Here is an 18,130-nt window from a genome sequence, read left to right as displayed (position 1 = left end):
ATTCAATTTTTATTTTCAAAACCATTTTTTTCAAAATTTTTATTATAAGATCTTGTAAATTTTTTTACTTACTTACTTTACTTTAATGGTTTGTTGCTCACACACATACATAAATTATTGTAATTTTTACTAACACTATTGAAAGAACTGAATGAAATTCTCTCCCACTAACAAACCTCTGTGACTCAGAGTTGCCATAAATGAATAATTCGAAGATCCCTCTAATAGAAAAAAATGCATGACGTGTTCTGATACTAACAAAAGTGACAACATGTGGAATAGACAATACCTTAATTACTTACTTAGCTGACTTGTTACAGAACGGTTGTTCCATAAGCCGAGGTTAAAAAAGATTTCCAAGCGCGTCGGTCTTGTGCGCATCTCCTCCAATTTGAAAGACCACGTTCCAAGATGTTGTCTTCTACTTGATCTTTCCACCTAGCCATCAGTAGGCTGCCTTTTGAGCTGTGGCATTCTCATTCATTCGCACAACATGGCCTAGCCACCGTCATCGCTGCAGCTCAATACGATTGACTATGTCGATGTCGGCGTATAAATTATGAAGCTCGTGGTTACCAGTCCATAATATATGGGCTTACTTACTTACTTAGCTGGCTTATGACAGAACGGTTGTTCCATAAGCCGAACTTAAAAAAGATTCCCAGGTGCGTCGGTCTTGTGCGCATCTCATCCAAATTGAAAGACAATTTTCCGAGATGTTGTCTTCTACTTGATTTTTCCATCGGATTCGTGGCCTTCCCCTTCTGCTGGCTTTTATATGCTTTTTTGAGGTGAGACATCTTAATCCATTCTCAAAAGATGGCCTAGCCAACGTAGTCGCTGCAGCTCGATCCGTCTGACTATGTCGATGTCCGAGAATAGCTGGTACAACTCATGGTTCATTCGACGTCGATATTCAGCATCGACGCAAATCTGCCCATAGATCATCCGGAGAATTGTTCTCTCAAACCCTCCAAGAGCTGCCTCATCTGATTGCGCAAGTACCCATGCTTCTGATCCATATACCACCACGGGTAGTATCAGCGTCTGGTAGAGTGTAAGTTTGGTCAGGAGAGAGGTGGCCTTGCTTTTGAGTTGCTTACTCAGAATTTTAATATCATGGCCAGGGCAGCGGTCATATGCGGTTTCTAGGCGCTCCTAAAAAAATGTCTTTGGTCTGTTCATCTTTGTCTTCCGTCGGATCATGGGCGCAAATAAGACTGATGTAGAAGAACTTCGTTTTTATACGGATTATAGCAATTCGCTCATCTACTGGAGTGAATCTGGAGACGAGGTCGTTTATTCTCCTGTTAACCATAAATCCTCAACCAAATGCATGTCTTGAGCACATCCGCCAAAGCGAAAACTGCGCATGTTCTGCACAACGTGCGCACATTCCAAGTGCAAATTCTCAGATCGTGGTCCTTTATACGTTTGCGGGGTTCGTTAACATTAAGGGGGTTTGGTTTTCTTTTTCTTTGCTTTTTCATAATCGGAGGGGTTTTCCGAGTGTGGGCAACTAACCTCAACCCATTTTTTATAGTTCTTATGAGTTAACTCGCGGCACATATCAGCTCACTATTTCAACGGGTGATGAAAATAGCTACTCCAGGTGACATCGCGGGGAGGACAGTGTCCACAATTTAGTTTCAACTGCTTCAGCGTATACATAGATATTCCGTCAGGGCCCAACGCTTTAGATGGCTTAGCGTTACGGATGACCCGTGCAACATCACCCATTGTAAACTGTGGTACCTCATCGGCGGGAAGAGATCTTCGCTTCGCCCTGTCGCTCTCGGGATGATGGACAAACTGTCGTCTAAAATAACTGGCGCATCTATTTGGGTCAGTCACAGTTTCATCGTTAAATATGACTGAGGCCCCATAATCCTTCTTGCCAGTGTTCGAGAGCGACTTAATCCTTGACCACAGTTTACTTACACCGGTACTGATGTTGCAATTATTCAGGTGCTCCAACCATTTATTCCGCTTCTGCTCCGCTAACTAATGTGTTGACGTCCAACGTAAGTTCCCTGATCCTGGGATCTGCTGGGTTATATCGTCGGAGCTCATCACGCTCATTTGCTAGACCAACTGCTTCTACTGGGAAATTAGGTCTCATCATCTCTCATCTAGCGCAGCAGCTTTAATGATGTCCCGGAATTTCCTCCCTGTTACCCGCACAGAAAGAATGGAATGTTCTCTGAAGGTTGGTGAACTCTCTGAATCCTTGCCAGTTGGCTTTCCTATGGTTGAGGAAAGTGCAGCGTTCAGAGATTTTGAAAAGAAATGACGGGATGCCAGTTGACGCCATTTATCAGACCTGGTGACACAATGGCTATGTCTGGCGAACTTATTCTGGTGGGGTATCCTCATTTACCGTGCAGAACGTGTATCTATCGATTGGCTCTGACGGCTATTGCGCTCCAATAGAAAACTATATAGAAAACGCAAATAACGCGTTCCACAGCTGTTAATCGCCGGTATGCAAACGTTAAACACCTCTACATTAGCAGTACCTACCATTTCACTGCTACATCAATACATTCCATGTATGGTTCACTAGAGTCAAGCTCAAGCAAGATAGGCCTCTATTGGACAGAGTGGTGCATATGGAATGCTAGGCCCTCCACATCTGGTGCGATCCTTCCTCAGAACGTTGTAACCATCATAACGCCGCAGACTACAATTATCATTGAGCTTGGTTTTTTCCACCGCCGCGGCCAAGATATTTTTCTATTTTTCTTCAAAGACCGTTGCAATTAAATTGCAGAAACAATGCACTATCAGGAGTAGGGACAGCAACGTGCGGTGTTAAAGGCTGCATATTGGGTTTCTGTTGAGGAGACTGTGGTGGAGTTCCGTAATCCGACGAAGAAGATGACGAAGACTCGCTGGAGATTGCGCTGTAGCAGCACGAGGCAACGTAATCTCATTCGCTGATAATCTATTAGTCTAGCAACCGGGCCAACCCGGAACAGTTCCTCAAGTTCACACACTCCCTGCACCCATTACATCTCACCGACACTGACCTGTGGTGAATACGGAATAGGGACCAATACGATATCGTAGAACCCGCTGCCGTGGGATTGAGCTACTTTTATGACTCTCTCTGTCGCTTTCCGGGAAACCAAATGTTTTAGACTCCCAAGGAATGGTTATGGTGGCTTAGGAATGGAGCCTGCGGCTTAATTTGACTCAACGCTGGGAAATTTCCCCGGTCCGAACATAAGTGTGTAATATAGATTGATAGCCGACTATTTTCAACCTGTTGTGCGTAAAATTGTGTCAAATGACGAACTGGTTCAAAAGAAATATTCCGCAAAAGGAACGAACGGTACTATGTTCAATTCTTTCGGTACTAAATTCGATCTTCCCGTTCATTGAACTAAACGGAACTATGAAACTAAATGAATGAATGACCTAGTTCCTAGTTTGCGGAGTGAACCGAAAAAAAATCGAACGGCTTGGAGAGAGAGATTGACCATCTCTAAAATGTTGATTAGTTCACGAGGGTATATTTTGCCATTTAAAAAAATCTCTTCACCCATTTTCAACCAATTTTAAATAAAAAATTATGTTCAGATCGCAGCCATTGTTGACTTTTAGGTATATTTTAATCGATCATAGACCCTTTTTCTATTTTTCCTGAATTTATTAAAAAAGTGAACTGAATTCCGAAATTGTTTACTAAAAAAATTATATTCGATTTAGAATCCAAAATTGGCCAAAAACTTAAATAACATTTAAGATTATCTATCCTCTCTGTCTTTCCCCCCTACTAACCTAAAATTAATTTTAAAATTATAAACTATTTTTGATTAAACCCACCACATCAAACAATATATTATACCCTATATATATCTTTAAGGTTCCGGTATACCCGAAATGAAAACCATTCTACGAGGGGTGGCCCTAAAAGAATATTTAACCTTTAAGACATTAGTGGCCAAAATTGTTGGTTTAACGGCAACTTTGGGCAGTGGTATGCCATTAGGAAAGGAAGTAAGTATTAAAATTGTCAAAATACAACAAAGCGCACAAACGAACGGCAGGGTTGCCAACATCACTTTTTAATTTTTTCTATTTTTATTTCGTTTCATCATCCGTATCCCATAGGGTCCATTCGTACATATAGCAAGTATTGTAGCACAATTATTAAGTAAGCTAGTAACATCATTCCAAGGTATCTATGAAAATGAGTCGCGCAATTCGGAAATGTTGGCCGCTGCCTGTGCAGTGGGTGTGGGTGCATGTTTTGCGGCTCCAGTTGGCGGTAAGTAAAACTTGCTTTCTTTATAAAATTCATAGGTTTGATGTTCCTCTCTTGTGTTCCTGCAGGTGTATTATTTAGTATAGAAGTAACAACAACGTATTTTGCGGTGCGTAACTATTGGCGTGGCTTTTTTGCGGCCGTTTGTGGTGCTACAGTGTTTCGTCTATTGGCCGTATGGTTCCAGAATGCCGATACTGTGCGGGCTGTATTCTTAACAAATTTCACTACGGAATTTCCATTTGATCCTCAGGAATTGTTTGTGTTTGCGTTGATGGGGTAAGTTTAAAGGATACACAACTTTTTAGATATTCAGCAAGGCTTTCTTAGAAAAATCTCTATTCCGATAGGCTAAATAATAGATTCCCAATAAAAAACACTATTCAGCTGGGCTGCATAGCAGATTTCATTTAGAGAACTCTATTCAGCATGTCTGAATATGATATTTCCTACAGAAAACTCTATTCAGCCTGGCTGAATAAGATATTTCCTACAGAAAACTCTATTCAGCCTTGCTGAATATGAGATTTCCTACAGAAAACTCTATTCAGCCTCGCTTAATATGATATTTCTCAGAGAAAACTATATTCAGCCTTGCTGAATATTATATTTCCTAAAGAAAACTCTATTCAGCCTGGCTGAATATGACATTTCCTAAAGAAAACTCTATTGAGCCTGGCTGTATATGCGATTTCCTAAAGGAAACACTATTCAGCCTGGCTGAATATGAGATTTCCCCAAGAAAACTCTATTCAGTCTGACTGAAAATGAGATTTTCTACAGAAAACTCTATTCAGCCAGGCTGAATATGAGATTTCCTATAGAAAACTCTATTCAGCTAGGCTGAATATGAGATTTCTTATAAAAAACTCTATTCAGCTAGGCTGAATATCAGATTTCTTATAGAGAACTCTATTCAGCCAGGCTGAATATGAGATTTCCTATTGAATACTCTATTCAGCCGGGCAGAATATGAGATTTCCTATAGAAAACTCTATTCAGCCGGGCTGAAAATGAGATTTCCTACAGAAAACTCTATTCAGCTAGTGTTTGATAAAAACAAACCCAACCGAACTGTTCTAACATATTTAATTTTCATTTGTATTTCAGGGTAGTTTGTGGTCTTGGTGGTGCTGCTTATGTCTGGGTACATCGAAGATACGTCTTGTTTATGCGCTCGAATAAGAAGATGAACAAGTTCCTCCAAAAGAAGTAAGTATCTACACCGCGGAGATTTTTTAAAATTTATTTTAATAGGGTCCTTCCGTAGGCATGGGTTCTTTTAAATTATTTTATTTGGGGCGTCGTTTTTATTAAAAATATTTTTTCCACATCCTTCCAGAGATGTGGATTTATAAAAATATTTTTCTATAAAAAATCAGTACTGACTTCTTCATTTGCTTCTTCTTTCCAGTCGCTTTTTGTATCCTGGCTTCTTGGCTTTGTTGGTATCAACGATTTCCTTCCCCTTGGGCACGGGCCAGTTTATTGCCGGTGAATTGGGTACCCATGAACAGGTCACCCAGCTGTTTAGTAACTTTACCTGGTCTCGCGACGATTTGACCGTGGAACAGGCCGCCATTGTAACCCATTGGGTAACACCCTACACCAATGTATTTATCAATCTGACATGCTATGTTATATTTACGGTAAGCTCTCCGGAATTAAAATCAGAATTTCAAAAATTTTAAAAATCCTTTCTCTTCCAGTTCGTCTTCTCCATTATTGCCTCCACAATACCCGTACCCTCGGGTATTTTCATACCCGTCTTCAAAATTGGTGCCGGTTTGGGCCGTTTGATAGGTGAAAGCATGCATTTGTGGTTCCCCAACGGGGTGCGCTATGGTGGCCGCCTCTCACCCATCAATCCCGGCGGTTATGCTGTTGTAGGTGCTGCCGCATTTTCGGGAGCTGTCACTCACACCGTCTCCGTGGCGGTGATTGTCTTCGAAATGACTGGCCAGATTACGCATGTGGTGCCGGTGATGATAGCTGTACTGATTGCCAATGCGATAGCAGCCCTACTCCAGCCCTCTATGTATGATAGTATTATACTTATCAAGAAGTTGCCATATCTACCCGATCTGTTGCCCTCAAGCTCGGGTATGTATAGCATCTATGTGGAGGACTTTATGGTACGCGATGTCAAATACATTTGGCAAGGCATCACCTATCAGCGTCTCAAAGAAGTACTGAAGAGTAATAAGACTCTGCGTTCCCTGCCGCTGGTCGATAGTCCGGAAAATATGATCTTACTCGGATCGGTGCAGCGTTACGAGCTGATCAAAATGATTGAGAAACACATCGGGCGTGAGAAGCGTATGGAAGTGGCCCAGAAATGGAAGAAGGAAGCCGAGGAGCGGATACGCGAAGAGGAACGTAAGAAGCAGGAAGCCGAACAGCGTATGCGCCGCCCCTCACGTTTCGAAGTTCTGCCCGCTCCCGATATTTTGAGCCTACGCCAAATTGCCAACGATGAAATGTTACCGCCCAAAAAGAAGCAGGAAACCCTCAACAATACCCTCCAGCCTCGCAAATCCATTCTCAAAAAGACAAACTCATTTAATCTTAAAGCCTTTACACCTACCTCATTGAATAGTCCTAGCATAACGCCATATTCCACAATAACCGGTGCCGAACAGCGCATCCGTAATGCGTTCGAGACCATTTTCAAGAAATCTACCACCTTACAAGATGTTCAGCCGAGCGGTGATGACCAGGACCCGGGTTCAATATCTGCGGCGGCTAGTACGGGTGATATGACACCGGGTACACCGACTGTCCAGAGGGCGCCCAGTACACCGGGTATCTCGAAAAAAGTTCAATTGGTGAGTGATGAAGTTTTAATTTTTGTTGGTTTGTTTGGCATGGGGTTTGAATAATTGTTATTGTTATTGGTGTTTGTGTTTTTGTACTAACCTCTATTGTTGTTTTTGTAATTATTTATTTATTTTGTTGTTGTTGTATTTTGTCTCTCTGCATTTTATTTACGAACAAAAAGAATGCACAAAACAAACCTCAATCGGAGGAGGATGCAAATATGGTAATACATTTTTAAAACTCTTTCACGGTTCAAACTGAAGCATGGTCACTGAAATTCTAATCCCCTCTTTCCAAAAAAAAAATCCCCTGTGGTCCTACCGCTCCTTTATCCCAGACAGGTAGTCTAAATATACTTATTCCGACTTAGACTTATTGTTGAAAAAACCACACCTGTGTTGGGGTGTTGAAAAAATGGAAGGACCTTGAAAACATATTTTTAAAAAATCCACGCCTATGAAAGGACCTTGAAAACATATTTTAAAAAAATCCACGCCTATGGAAGGACCTTGAAAACATATTTTAAAAAAATCCACGCCTATGGAAGGACCTTGAAAACATATTTTTAAAAAATCCACGCCTATGGAAGGACCTTGAAAACATATTTTAAAAAAATCCACGCCTATGGAAGGACCTTGAAAACATATTTTTAAAAAATCCACGCCTATGGAAGGACCTTGAAAACATATTTTTAAAAAATCCACGCCTATGGAAGGACCTTGAAAACATATTTTAAAAAAATCCACGCCTATGGAAGGACCTTGAAAACATATTTTTAAAAAATCCACGCCTATGGAAGGACCTTGAAAACATATTTTTAAAAAATCCACGCCTATGGAAGGACCTTGAAAACATATTTTTAAAAAATCCACGCCTATGGAAGGACCTTGAAGACATATTTTTAAAAACTCACGACTTTGGAAGGACCTTAAAAAATTATTTTTCAAAATTCACGCCTTTGGAAGGACCTTGAAACGCACATTTTAAAAAAATCCACGCCTATGGTAGGACCTGCAAAACATCTTTTTAAAAAATCCACGCCTATGGTAGGACCTGAAAAACATATTTTTGAAAAATCCACGACTTTGGAAGGACCTTAAAGGACCTATGTTGGGCCTCTGGAAGGATCTTAATAAAAATATTAAAAAAACCTACGTCTCTGAAGAGACCTTAGAAGGACCTTAATAAAACATTTTAAAAAATCTATGCTTATGTTAGGCTCATGAAAAAATATTTTTAGGTCCATGAAAAACAATTTTTTTTAATCAACGCCTATATTGGGACCTGCAGTACCAATTTCCGCGACATTCCCTTCATAAGATCACCTTGGAAGGAAGGAAGGACCTTGAAGGACCTATGTTGGGCCTTTGGAAGGACCCTAATACAATATTTTTAAAAATCCACGCCTCTGAAGGGACCTTAGAAGGGCCTTAATAAAACATTTTAAAAAATCTATGCGTATGTTAGGCCCATAAAAATATTTTAGGTCCATGAAAAACTATTTTTTTTTAAATCAACGCCTATATTGAAACCTCCAGTACCTTTTTCCCCATCATTCAGTCCATCATCAGATCACTCCACTTCTTTTTATAATTCCATTTAAATAAAATGTTTCCCACAAAAATATTTGCAAGCAAGTACCACCCGGTACCCCACCAAGACTTAAAAAATCTCAATCGTATATTATTGGTCTAAGCAATACAACAATTATCAACGATGTGCATATACGGTCGAAAGCCAGACCCATTTTTCAACCAAATATGCAACCTCTCCCATCGATTTTAAAAAATTCGGAAAAATGTAAAGATCTCTATTATCACAGTCTCAATGAGGCAGACTTCGATGCCATAACGGCTGAGAATACAAAACAAAATAAAGTCAATAAACCCACCATAAAATCGATATTGAAAAAACATGATAATTTTAAAACGTTATTGAAAAAATCGGCAGAATTGAAAAAATCCGAAAATAAACAAAATTCAGAAGGGCAGGGTGGAGAAACAACTGCCAATAGCCCTGGCACAGAAAATGGGGAGAGTACAACTAATCTAAATTCAGAATCTGCTAATGAAAAGGGTTCTGAAAATCCGGTAAGTGTTGAGGGGGGCTTATGTATGAGTTTGGGTTTTGAAAGGAATTGATTTTTTCTACAAAAAATATTTTTTTCGTTGAACTGCATGCTATCCGCACACTCAGGCAACTGAGGGCCTACAAGGCAATCACAAAGGACCAGTAAGTATTTGTACCTTAATTTTATGTATATGTTTCTAGATTTTATGTACACATTTGTTGATTTTATGAAACGTGTTTCTACTAACCTATGGTGTTATGGTCTACTCTATATTTATTCTAATTGAAAAATATTTATCTTTTCTCTTCCTTTCTCTCTCTCTCGCTCGCTCTACACATCTATTACTTTATTCCAACACACATATATGTACATACATACACTTATACAAACTTATATATAAAATCCGAAAATTTGTATAGTCCTATAAAGGAAGTATCAAAAAGGTCAAGAGTGTACAATTGGTATGTTATGGTGATGGCAAAAGTTTGAAATATTTTTTTTTTAATTTTTTCGGAAGTCCAAAATCTAACCCATATATTTTTTCTATTTTCTTTAGCCTCGAGAACGTGTCATTGATATGTCACCCGAAGATCAAAAGAAATGGGAAATGGAAGAAATGCAAAAACCCATTGATTTGGAAAAGGCCAATGTCAATATTGACCCGAGTCCCTTCCAGCTGGTCGAACGGACCTCTATACTCAAAGTACATTCACTATTCTCAATGGTGGGCATTAATCATGCCTATGTCACAAAAATTGGTCGATTGGTTGGTGTGGTGGGCTTGAAAGAGGTAAGTCAGATATCCTAATATTTTTAAAAAATCCACGCCTATGGAACGACCTCAATACAATATATTTAATAAGACAACGCCTATAAAAGGACCTCAATAAAATATATTTAATAAAACAACGTTTATGGAAGGACCTTAATTAAATATTATAAATTAGTACTTCATTACCTGTTTCCTGTGCTTTCTTCACCAATCGCTGCAGCTCCGCCATTGGTGGTGGTATCGGCGAGTCGAACGGGAGATATACTGAAGCCAGGTAAATGTTACCACTCCCCTGCTTCAGTGCTACAGTGGCGTCCGATGTTGACAACTCTGGGGGGGAAGAGAAAGAATAAATTGTTGTGACATATTATACAGGTTCTTGGGCGAGAACCCGTATTCGCATAAAAGAGTTGGTAATTTATATGGCATAATCCAGATACCCGGTTTTTAATTGTCCAAGGTTCCTGCATCAGTCTGGTGTGTATTTTACCTTTTATTATTGTTTCCATCAGGGCCAGGGTTGTCGTTTCGCTCCGATAGAGGTTATTCCTCCAGTAAACGGTTTTCTTGGGAGTCATTGATCTTCTCCCCGTATTCACATAAAAAGAGTTGGTAATTTATATGGCTTAATCCAGAGACCCTGTTTTTAATAGTCCAAGCTTCCTGGATCAGTCCGATGTGTATTTTACCTTTTATTATTTTTTCCATCAGTGCCGGGGTTGCCGTTTCGCTCCGATGGAGGTTAATCTGGATGTCTTCTATCAATGGTCCTCCAGTAACCGGTTTTCTTGGGAGTCCTTGATCTTCTCCTCGGCTCCCTCCTCTTCGTTGCTGGGTACATTCTCCTCGCTGTTGTCACTGGCTTCATCGTCTCCAATCCTTGCCTTCCCGATTTTGAAGTAAACGGCATTGGACACGTAGTGCGCCTTGCCCTTAGTCTTAGTCAGACTTGCCATTGAAGACCTGTCCAAGACTAACACAAGGAGGGTTCCTTCCTCTTCCCCCTCCCTGTGGAAGACTTCCGACTTCTTCACATGCAGTGGCTTGTTTTGTATGCTGAAGACCTCAAACATGCGTTCCGTGTCGAAATCGCTACCTCAACCTCTCATAAAGACTGTGTAGCCCTTTGTAGTTGAGGAATGTCTTTTTTCCTCACCAGCTTGAGTTTCATTGTTCCATTTATGGGTCCAATGCTTGCCACTATATTCCTCAGGGCATGTATGCTATTTGGATACACAATTTCCAGCATAAGATAGTCCTCTTTTAAAGCGCAGCTATCCAGTTCAATAGAGTCCCCTCCTTGTCGTGGGTACTCCATAATCTGGCTTTTGACCGCATTTACCACTTCCTTATGGGTCTCCTTGTTAACCTTACCGGGCCCGCTATTCCCGTCGATCACTGCATTGTAGAGCTCGTCTAGATAGCGTTTCTGCCAACCTTGGCATAAGACGGCGGCATCTGTCATCTTCCTCTTTCGCAAAAACCGGTTGATTCTTTTGGTATTCCCGGTCTTTGCTTAAGATTCCAACTCAGCACTCGTCTTCCTGATATCAGAGCCAGATTCGTCTGCCCACGTCAATGGATTCTCGTAGCAGTCTTCTTAGATGTTGGTTGGACTTAGCTTTCTCTTACTATCGGTCGACGGAAATAACATATTTGATAAAAATATTTTTAAACCTGTAAGCGGAGCAGTATAGTCGGACGGGCCGACCATACGATACCCTACACAACTACAACGGAGTTCTAACTTTCTGCGGATGTTTATTCCGAGCCTGGGCAATATTTTGTGACATTTGCACTCTCATGCCCGATTAGAGGTCAACAGCACCTCTTCCATACACTGACATATTTTCCGAATATTTCTAATATTCAGTACAGCCCTTCTAATTACTTGTCAGGATTCCCTTCACCGTGGGTATGATGATGTTCGGTTTATAACTGTGGCCTATAGATCGAACGAAAAATATAAAAAAATAAGTTTTCGGTCTACTTCATCCCAAAATAATTATCTGATCATCACCGAAAATTATAGGCGCTGTCGTCGGCTTGAAAAAAATAACATTTTTTAAAACTCTGTTTAAAAATACATCTTTAAATAATTTTATTATTTATTCCCTTTTCAGCTCCGCAAGGCCATCGAGGACATCAATAGCAATAGCTTTGTGATAACAAATCAACTAAAAGACAATCCCTTAGATGTGGAAAAAAGTGCAGCAGAGAAACCGTTGCTGCCACAGGACAGCAGCGATAAACAGGTGAATATGACTGTGACATCCATGGATTCGGCTCTATCGAATTCCGACAATTGTTCCGACATTGAAATGGAAAATATTCACAAGACGACAACGGATGGCAAGACGACTAACACGACATCGTCGCCATTAACTATCAGCTCTGATAATGCCAATTCCACAACAACATCACCTGGCCATCAGAGTGACTCGAAGGCAGAGTGACCAGGCAGGAGGCCAGCAAGCAAAAAATGTGGTTAAACATTTGTGTATATCTTTTTCAACATAGTAGTTACTATTTAGCTAAGTTTTATTTTTTTTATAATTTAAGATTTTAAGGAAGCGTAAAAAAGATGTATTTTTTTCTAGAACAATTTTCAGTTTTTTTCCTTCATCAAAAAAAATATATTTTTTTAAAAAGTAATTATTTTTATTAATTACTGAATTTGCTTTTCTGTCATGATTTTAAAGTAAAGACCCAGTACGACTAGAAATCGTATAATTTTTATTTTTTGTAAGTTTTTTTTGTTTTTATAATTTATTTTCATGTGAATTTATTTTCTTAAAAAAGTATAAAAAATAATTTTAAAGAGGACTAGTTTTTAAGCCAAACATTTTTATTATTATTTTTTTTTTCTCAGAACAACAGCTATGAAGAAATTGTTTTTCTTCTCCCAAACTATTTATAAAATTAGACACTATATAAAACAATAAGGTTATGTAATATAATTAATAATACAACAAAAAAATTATTAATATTTGTATTGCTAGCTAGGTAAATATTTTAAATATTTAAATTTAAATTAATAAATAAAACCAATAAAGAAAAAATATAAGAATTTGTAAAATAAATTACATATACCAAATAAATAAAATAAATTTTAATTTGAAAAATGTTAAGTCTTTTATTTTTTGTTCATCACATCTTTACAATTTACCTAATATTCGGGCTCCAATGGTACTTGATGTATTTTACAATCTTCCATTCCATATTGTTGTAATAGATCACGAATATATTGGCTTTGTCCCAATTTGATCATACCCGTCTCACCTTTTCTTTCGATCTCCATACCCAGGAAATGGCCTAACTGCCTCTTATCGCTGACATCGAACTCGCTTGTCAATTTATTTTTGATCTCCAAAACAACCATTTAACCGGCGATTAACACTAGTTTGTTTCTCCTTCTACCTTTGTAGAGACAGGGCTCGTTATCACATGGTTTAAAATTCATCTTATGCAATGTGGCATCTAGTTTAGAGTTCCACTCCCGTCTGCTTTGTTTCAGTCCATAAATAGCCTTATGGAGGCGTAGAACTTTGATTTTATGTAAAAACATTCTTTCCTTCACAGCCAGTGCCAATAAAATTCAAATTGTTGAGTAGCGAGCGACAGGGTGATATATCTTTTTGAAATCAATTTCGTATCGTTGGTGACAGCCTTTGGCTACTAGGCGAGCCTTATACCTCTCAATTTCATCATTTACATTCATTTCAATTCGCCAATCAAAAGCATGGTGGGTAGTTTGTCAGGTAATCGACATCTTTAGCGACGTATGGTAGTGGAAAGGGTGAGGCATCGCCATATAAAATTCGCCAATGAAAAGCATGGCTGCTTGATGTAGCAGTTTATATGAATTGTATATTTTCTATTTAAATTTCCTCCAGTTCTGTCTCTAGATTTAAAAATGCAGCTACCTCCACTGGCTGTAACCACAGATCTTCAGGAGTAAGGTGAGTAGATTTGGCTGGTCAATTGAATAAGTGCAGTGTGGTATGAGGGCCCGTACCACATGCTGGGCAGACATTCTGCACCTGGTCATCAATCCGTGCCCAATACGAATTGTGACGACTGCACCACCCAGAACGTAACTGGGCCAAAACTACTCTGGTTTGTCCGGCCAGTTGACGTTCTTCAGCTGTAATGGTTGAGGGGTGAGCTCCGAGGATGGCATTCACTTTGTATCCGTTCAGCACCGCGGCTACTGCCTCTGTATGAATGCCATTCAGACATGCTCGATAGGCAACTTGATCTAGCGGCTCCCTTTTGTATCGTTGGACCTCCCTCTCTAGATCATGCAGCTCCTTCTTGACACGTCTGGGTGGGGGAGTCCTATCAACCATATGATGGTTGGGATGATTTCCCTGAAACACCCTAGCAGGTACTACAACTAAAGCATATTGCTATGCTGACGTAAGGGAAGAATCTTCGTCTTCTCATGAAGATGGTCCAATAGTGTCATGAGGAGGCACCCTGTCGCAGTCCTCAGGGCGACATTCTGACAGGTCTGAATACTTCTCCATTGCGTATCACTGGAGTTCGCAGACCACACTGGAACAGCATCGCTTGCCACAGACCGACCTATCGCTTTGTAAAAGGTCAACAAGGTTTCCTTATCTGCGGCCCAAGTGCTGCCGGCAAGCGACTTGAGGACTTTGTTCCTACTTTGCAATCTATCGCAGATAAATGAAGTTTGCGCGGACGATTTAAACATACTGTCGAATGTGACCCCGAGTATTTTGGGGTAGTTGGTGGTCGAAATTCTATGCCCCTCGACCTGCACATTCAACGGCATTCTCATCTCCGCAGCCAATGTGCTGAATAGTGTGGCTGACAACTTCGAGGCGGATATTTTCATATTCCTCGCTTTGAAGAAGGCTGCTAAATCGACTAGATAGGCGTTCAACCTCGCACATATGTCCTCTGCAATGGGACCCGACTCCATGATCGTACAATCAACTGCATATGTAACGATTTCTATGCCGTCAGGAGGGCGTGGAATACCGGAAAGGTAGAGGTTAAACAGTTTCGGAGAAATCACTCCACCCTGGGGAACTCCCTGTTTAACTCTACGGGGTTTGGACTTCTTGTTTCGGAACTCCACGTACGACTGGCGTCCACACAGTTGATTATCCAACGTTTCAAACTCGGCCGGAGAGAAGTGCTCTCAATGTCCTCAAACAGCGTGGCATGGTTGACAATATCAAAGGCTTTTGATAGGTCAAGCGCTACCAGCACTGTTCTATCGCACGGCCGGTTCTGGTTAAGTCCTCTACTTATATGAGTGGAAATGGCGTGTAACACTGTTGTACTGTGTTGCTAACGAAATGCATGTTGATGATCCGCAACTGAAAAGCTTTCTATAATGCCCACAGTTTACTTACTCCGGTACCAATGTTGCAACTCTTCAGGTGCTCCAACCATTTATTCCGCTTGTGCTCCGCGACTAATCTGCTGACCTCCAACGTAAGTTCCCTAACCCTGGCATCTACTGGGTTACATCGACGGAGCTCATCACGTTCGTTTGCTGGACCAACTGCTTCTGCAGGGAAATCAGGTCTCATTTCGGGTATTCGACCAGCAGGAATAGATGTAGCAGCTGTGATGAACGTGGAGCTATCAATTTGCTCTGCCAGCACTGTTCCCCTCTGGTCATTACCTAGGACGGAATGCCACAACTCGTGGTGGACATTGAAGTCCCCTAGCACCAGACGGTTATTGCCCTCCAATAGAAAACTAATGTTAGGCAAATAACACGGTTCACATCTATTAATCGGCGGTATGTACACGTTAAGCACCTCTACCTCGGCAGTACCACATTTAACTGCTACCCCCATATATTCCATGAATGGGTCACTAGAATCAAGCTCAAGCGAGATATGCCTGTATTGAACAGAGTGGTGCATAAGGAATGCTAGGCCTCCATTTCCACTTCTAGTGCGATCCTTCCTCAGAACGTTGTAACCATCACAACGCTGCATGGTTGGTAGTTTGACCGGTAGTCGATGTATTTCTGTGGTAGTCGATAAATTCATAGACGAAGAGTCGACTACCTTTACTGCAGGGCATCAAGCGCAATTCTCTCGTTGTGTACGTTGAAGTTGGCAAAGAGTTCTTAGTTGTTACACCTATCAGACGTCGCGCCGCTGACATGACCAACTAGGAAGATTATCGCGCGTTTCCATTGCGATCACAAAATTATCAAATTCCTCAGGAAGGCTAGACATGAGCATAATGGTCAGAAGCTCCTCCTTAATCTCTATACCGGTTTAATGCAATTTCTCGTACACTTCCGAGAACTAGTTGAAATGTTGTACCACATTACCATTTGACGCCATCTTCAAATTTAGCAACTTCTTATACAAGGAAACTTTTTGGCATGTAGACCTCCTTCAGCTTTTTCCAGGCTTCATGTGAAGTTTTCGCATTCCTTGTATAAGCCAAATGTGTTGTTTTAACTCCCAGGAAAATAGACGCTTTGGGCCTTTTCGTCTTCGGCTTCCCATTTGGATTTTGCCGCTTCACTGCCCTCCTTATTGGTTGTTCCATTCACTATCTTCCAAAAGCCAGCATGGACCAGGACACTCCGCATTTGGACTGACCACAGATCATAATTGTTCTCGTCCAACTTCTCTATTTGAAGAACTGGTGCACTTTATTTTAAAAAATCCTTGCCTATTTTGGGATGTTGAAAATTGATTTTAAAAAATGCACGCCTATGTTGAAGATGTTGAAAAATTTATTTTAAAAATAATTTAAAAAATTGAAACACACAAAGGTTTTTTTTCTAACATTATTAAATTTTTATTTCGCTCTTTTATTCTACATTGTTCCAGGGTAGGGGGTTGTTGTTAAGTTTTTAAAACAAAATTCTTATTTTTATTCAAATACCATAGAAAATCATTTGTTTTTTCATTTCATTAATTTTGATTTGTTTTTTTTTCATGTCTCAAAAAATATATTGAAATTTTATTGAAGGCTTTGTTTTATAAATGAAAAATCAACAAAATACAAATGAAAAAATTGGGATATATATTTTTTTAAGTTCTGAAAATTATATAGAACAAATGTCGATCACAATAAAAATATGTTTTTTTATTATTAAAATTATTTTTTCATATATTTTTTTGTAATTTATTTGGTTTTTTCTTTACTAAATGTATGTTATGATGATAGGTATGTATGTATGGTTGTTATAATTTTTTCTTGGTTGCTAATAATGAATATTTTTTTTGTTTTGTTTAATTGATTAACTATTGGTTTGGAAAATATTTATGGGTTTTTGTTTTTGTAAGTTCAAATGATTTTAGTTTTGGGGTTTCATTTTTTAAGGGTGGAAGAGGATGTGGTTATGTGGCTAAGGAATAATTTGTTTATATTCACTTTTTGTTTGTTTATAAATATGTTTTTTGTTTTCGTATGATGATATATATGATCTCTAAAACGGCATTTTAGTGGTTTAAATGATTGTTAAATTTGTTGTTTAGTTTTATTTCTTGTTTATAACATTATTTGTTTTTCTTTTTATTTTGTCTTCGTGGTAATAAAGGTTTTCTTTTGTTATTTTAAAAATTATTTTTTGTTATTATTTTGTATCAAACAATAATATTTTTTCTTTTCGTTAACTACGTAACAATAAATTATTAGTATGTATTTTTTTTTTTTTTGCTTTTTCATATTTAAAATATTTTATTTTTTTATTTTTGGTTAATTAAGGTTATCAGTTTTTTTGTTGTTATTTTTTTTTATATAAAATTTTATAATTATTTTTTCGGTTTCTCATAATTTTAATTTCTATTTTCAAAATCATAGTTTGTAAAAATTGTTTTGAATTTCCTAGAAGTCTCAAAGATATTTGGTGTATAGAAAGGTACTAAAATTTGATTTGAAAAATGTTCCTGATCCTGGGGTGGCTGAAAGAAAACACTGATGTACAGGTTATATATGAGATCTCTAGAAATTGTATTCAAAATTCCCATGTGGGTTTCATTGGGAGTTATGAATTCAATGTTGTAGTAAAAAAATTATTTTTAAAACATCCACGCCTATGGAAGGACTTAAAAAATATCTTTAAAAAATCCCCGCCTATGGAAGGACTTAAATAATATCTTTAAAAAATCCACGCCTCTGGAAGGATCATAAAAAATATTTTTAAAACATCCACGCCTATGGAAGGACTTAAAAA

At 39.0% G+C, this 18,130-nt stretch overlaps 1 protein-coding gene across 1 annotated transcript; it reads left to right on the top strand.

The window, feature by feature from the left end:
- Nucleotides 1-3,871: 3,871 nt before the first annotated feature.
- Nucleotides 3,872-12,392, top strand: LOC133338223 (chloride channel protein 2-like; the record flags this gene model as incomplete). Its single annotated transcript, XM_061546400.1, has 9 exons — nucleotides 3,872-4,005; nucleotides 4,120-4,276; nucleotides 4,342-4,552; nucleotides 5,384-5,485; nucleotides 5,688-5,922; nucleotides 5,983-7,101; nucleotides 9,584-9,625; nucleotides 9,721-9,954; nucleotides 12,060-12,392. Coding segments are annotated over 9 exons (2,567 nt in total), but the record flags the coding sequence as incomplete, so codon positions are not given.
- Nucleotides 12,393-18,130: the final 5,738 nt, after the last annotated feature.

The sequence above is a fragment of the Musca vetustissima genome, unplaced genomic scaffold (genome assembly GCF_032173495.1).
Source record: "Musca vetustissima isolate MV318-11 ecotype Yass unplaced genomic scaffold, APGP_CSIRO_Mvet_v1 utg226025, whole genome shotgun sequence".
NCBI lineage: Eukaryota > Metazoa > Arthropoda > Insecta > Diptera > Muscidae > Musca > Musca vetustissima.
The sequence above is the reverse complement of the archived record's forward strand: the minus strand, read 5'-3'. Positions and strand labels throughout refer to the sequence as shown.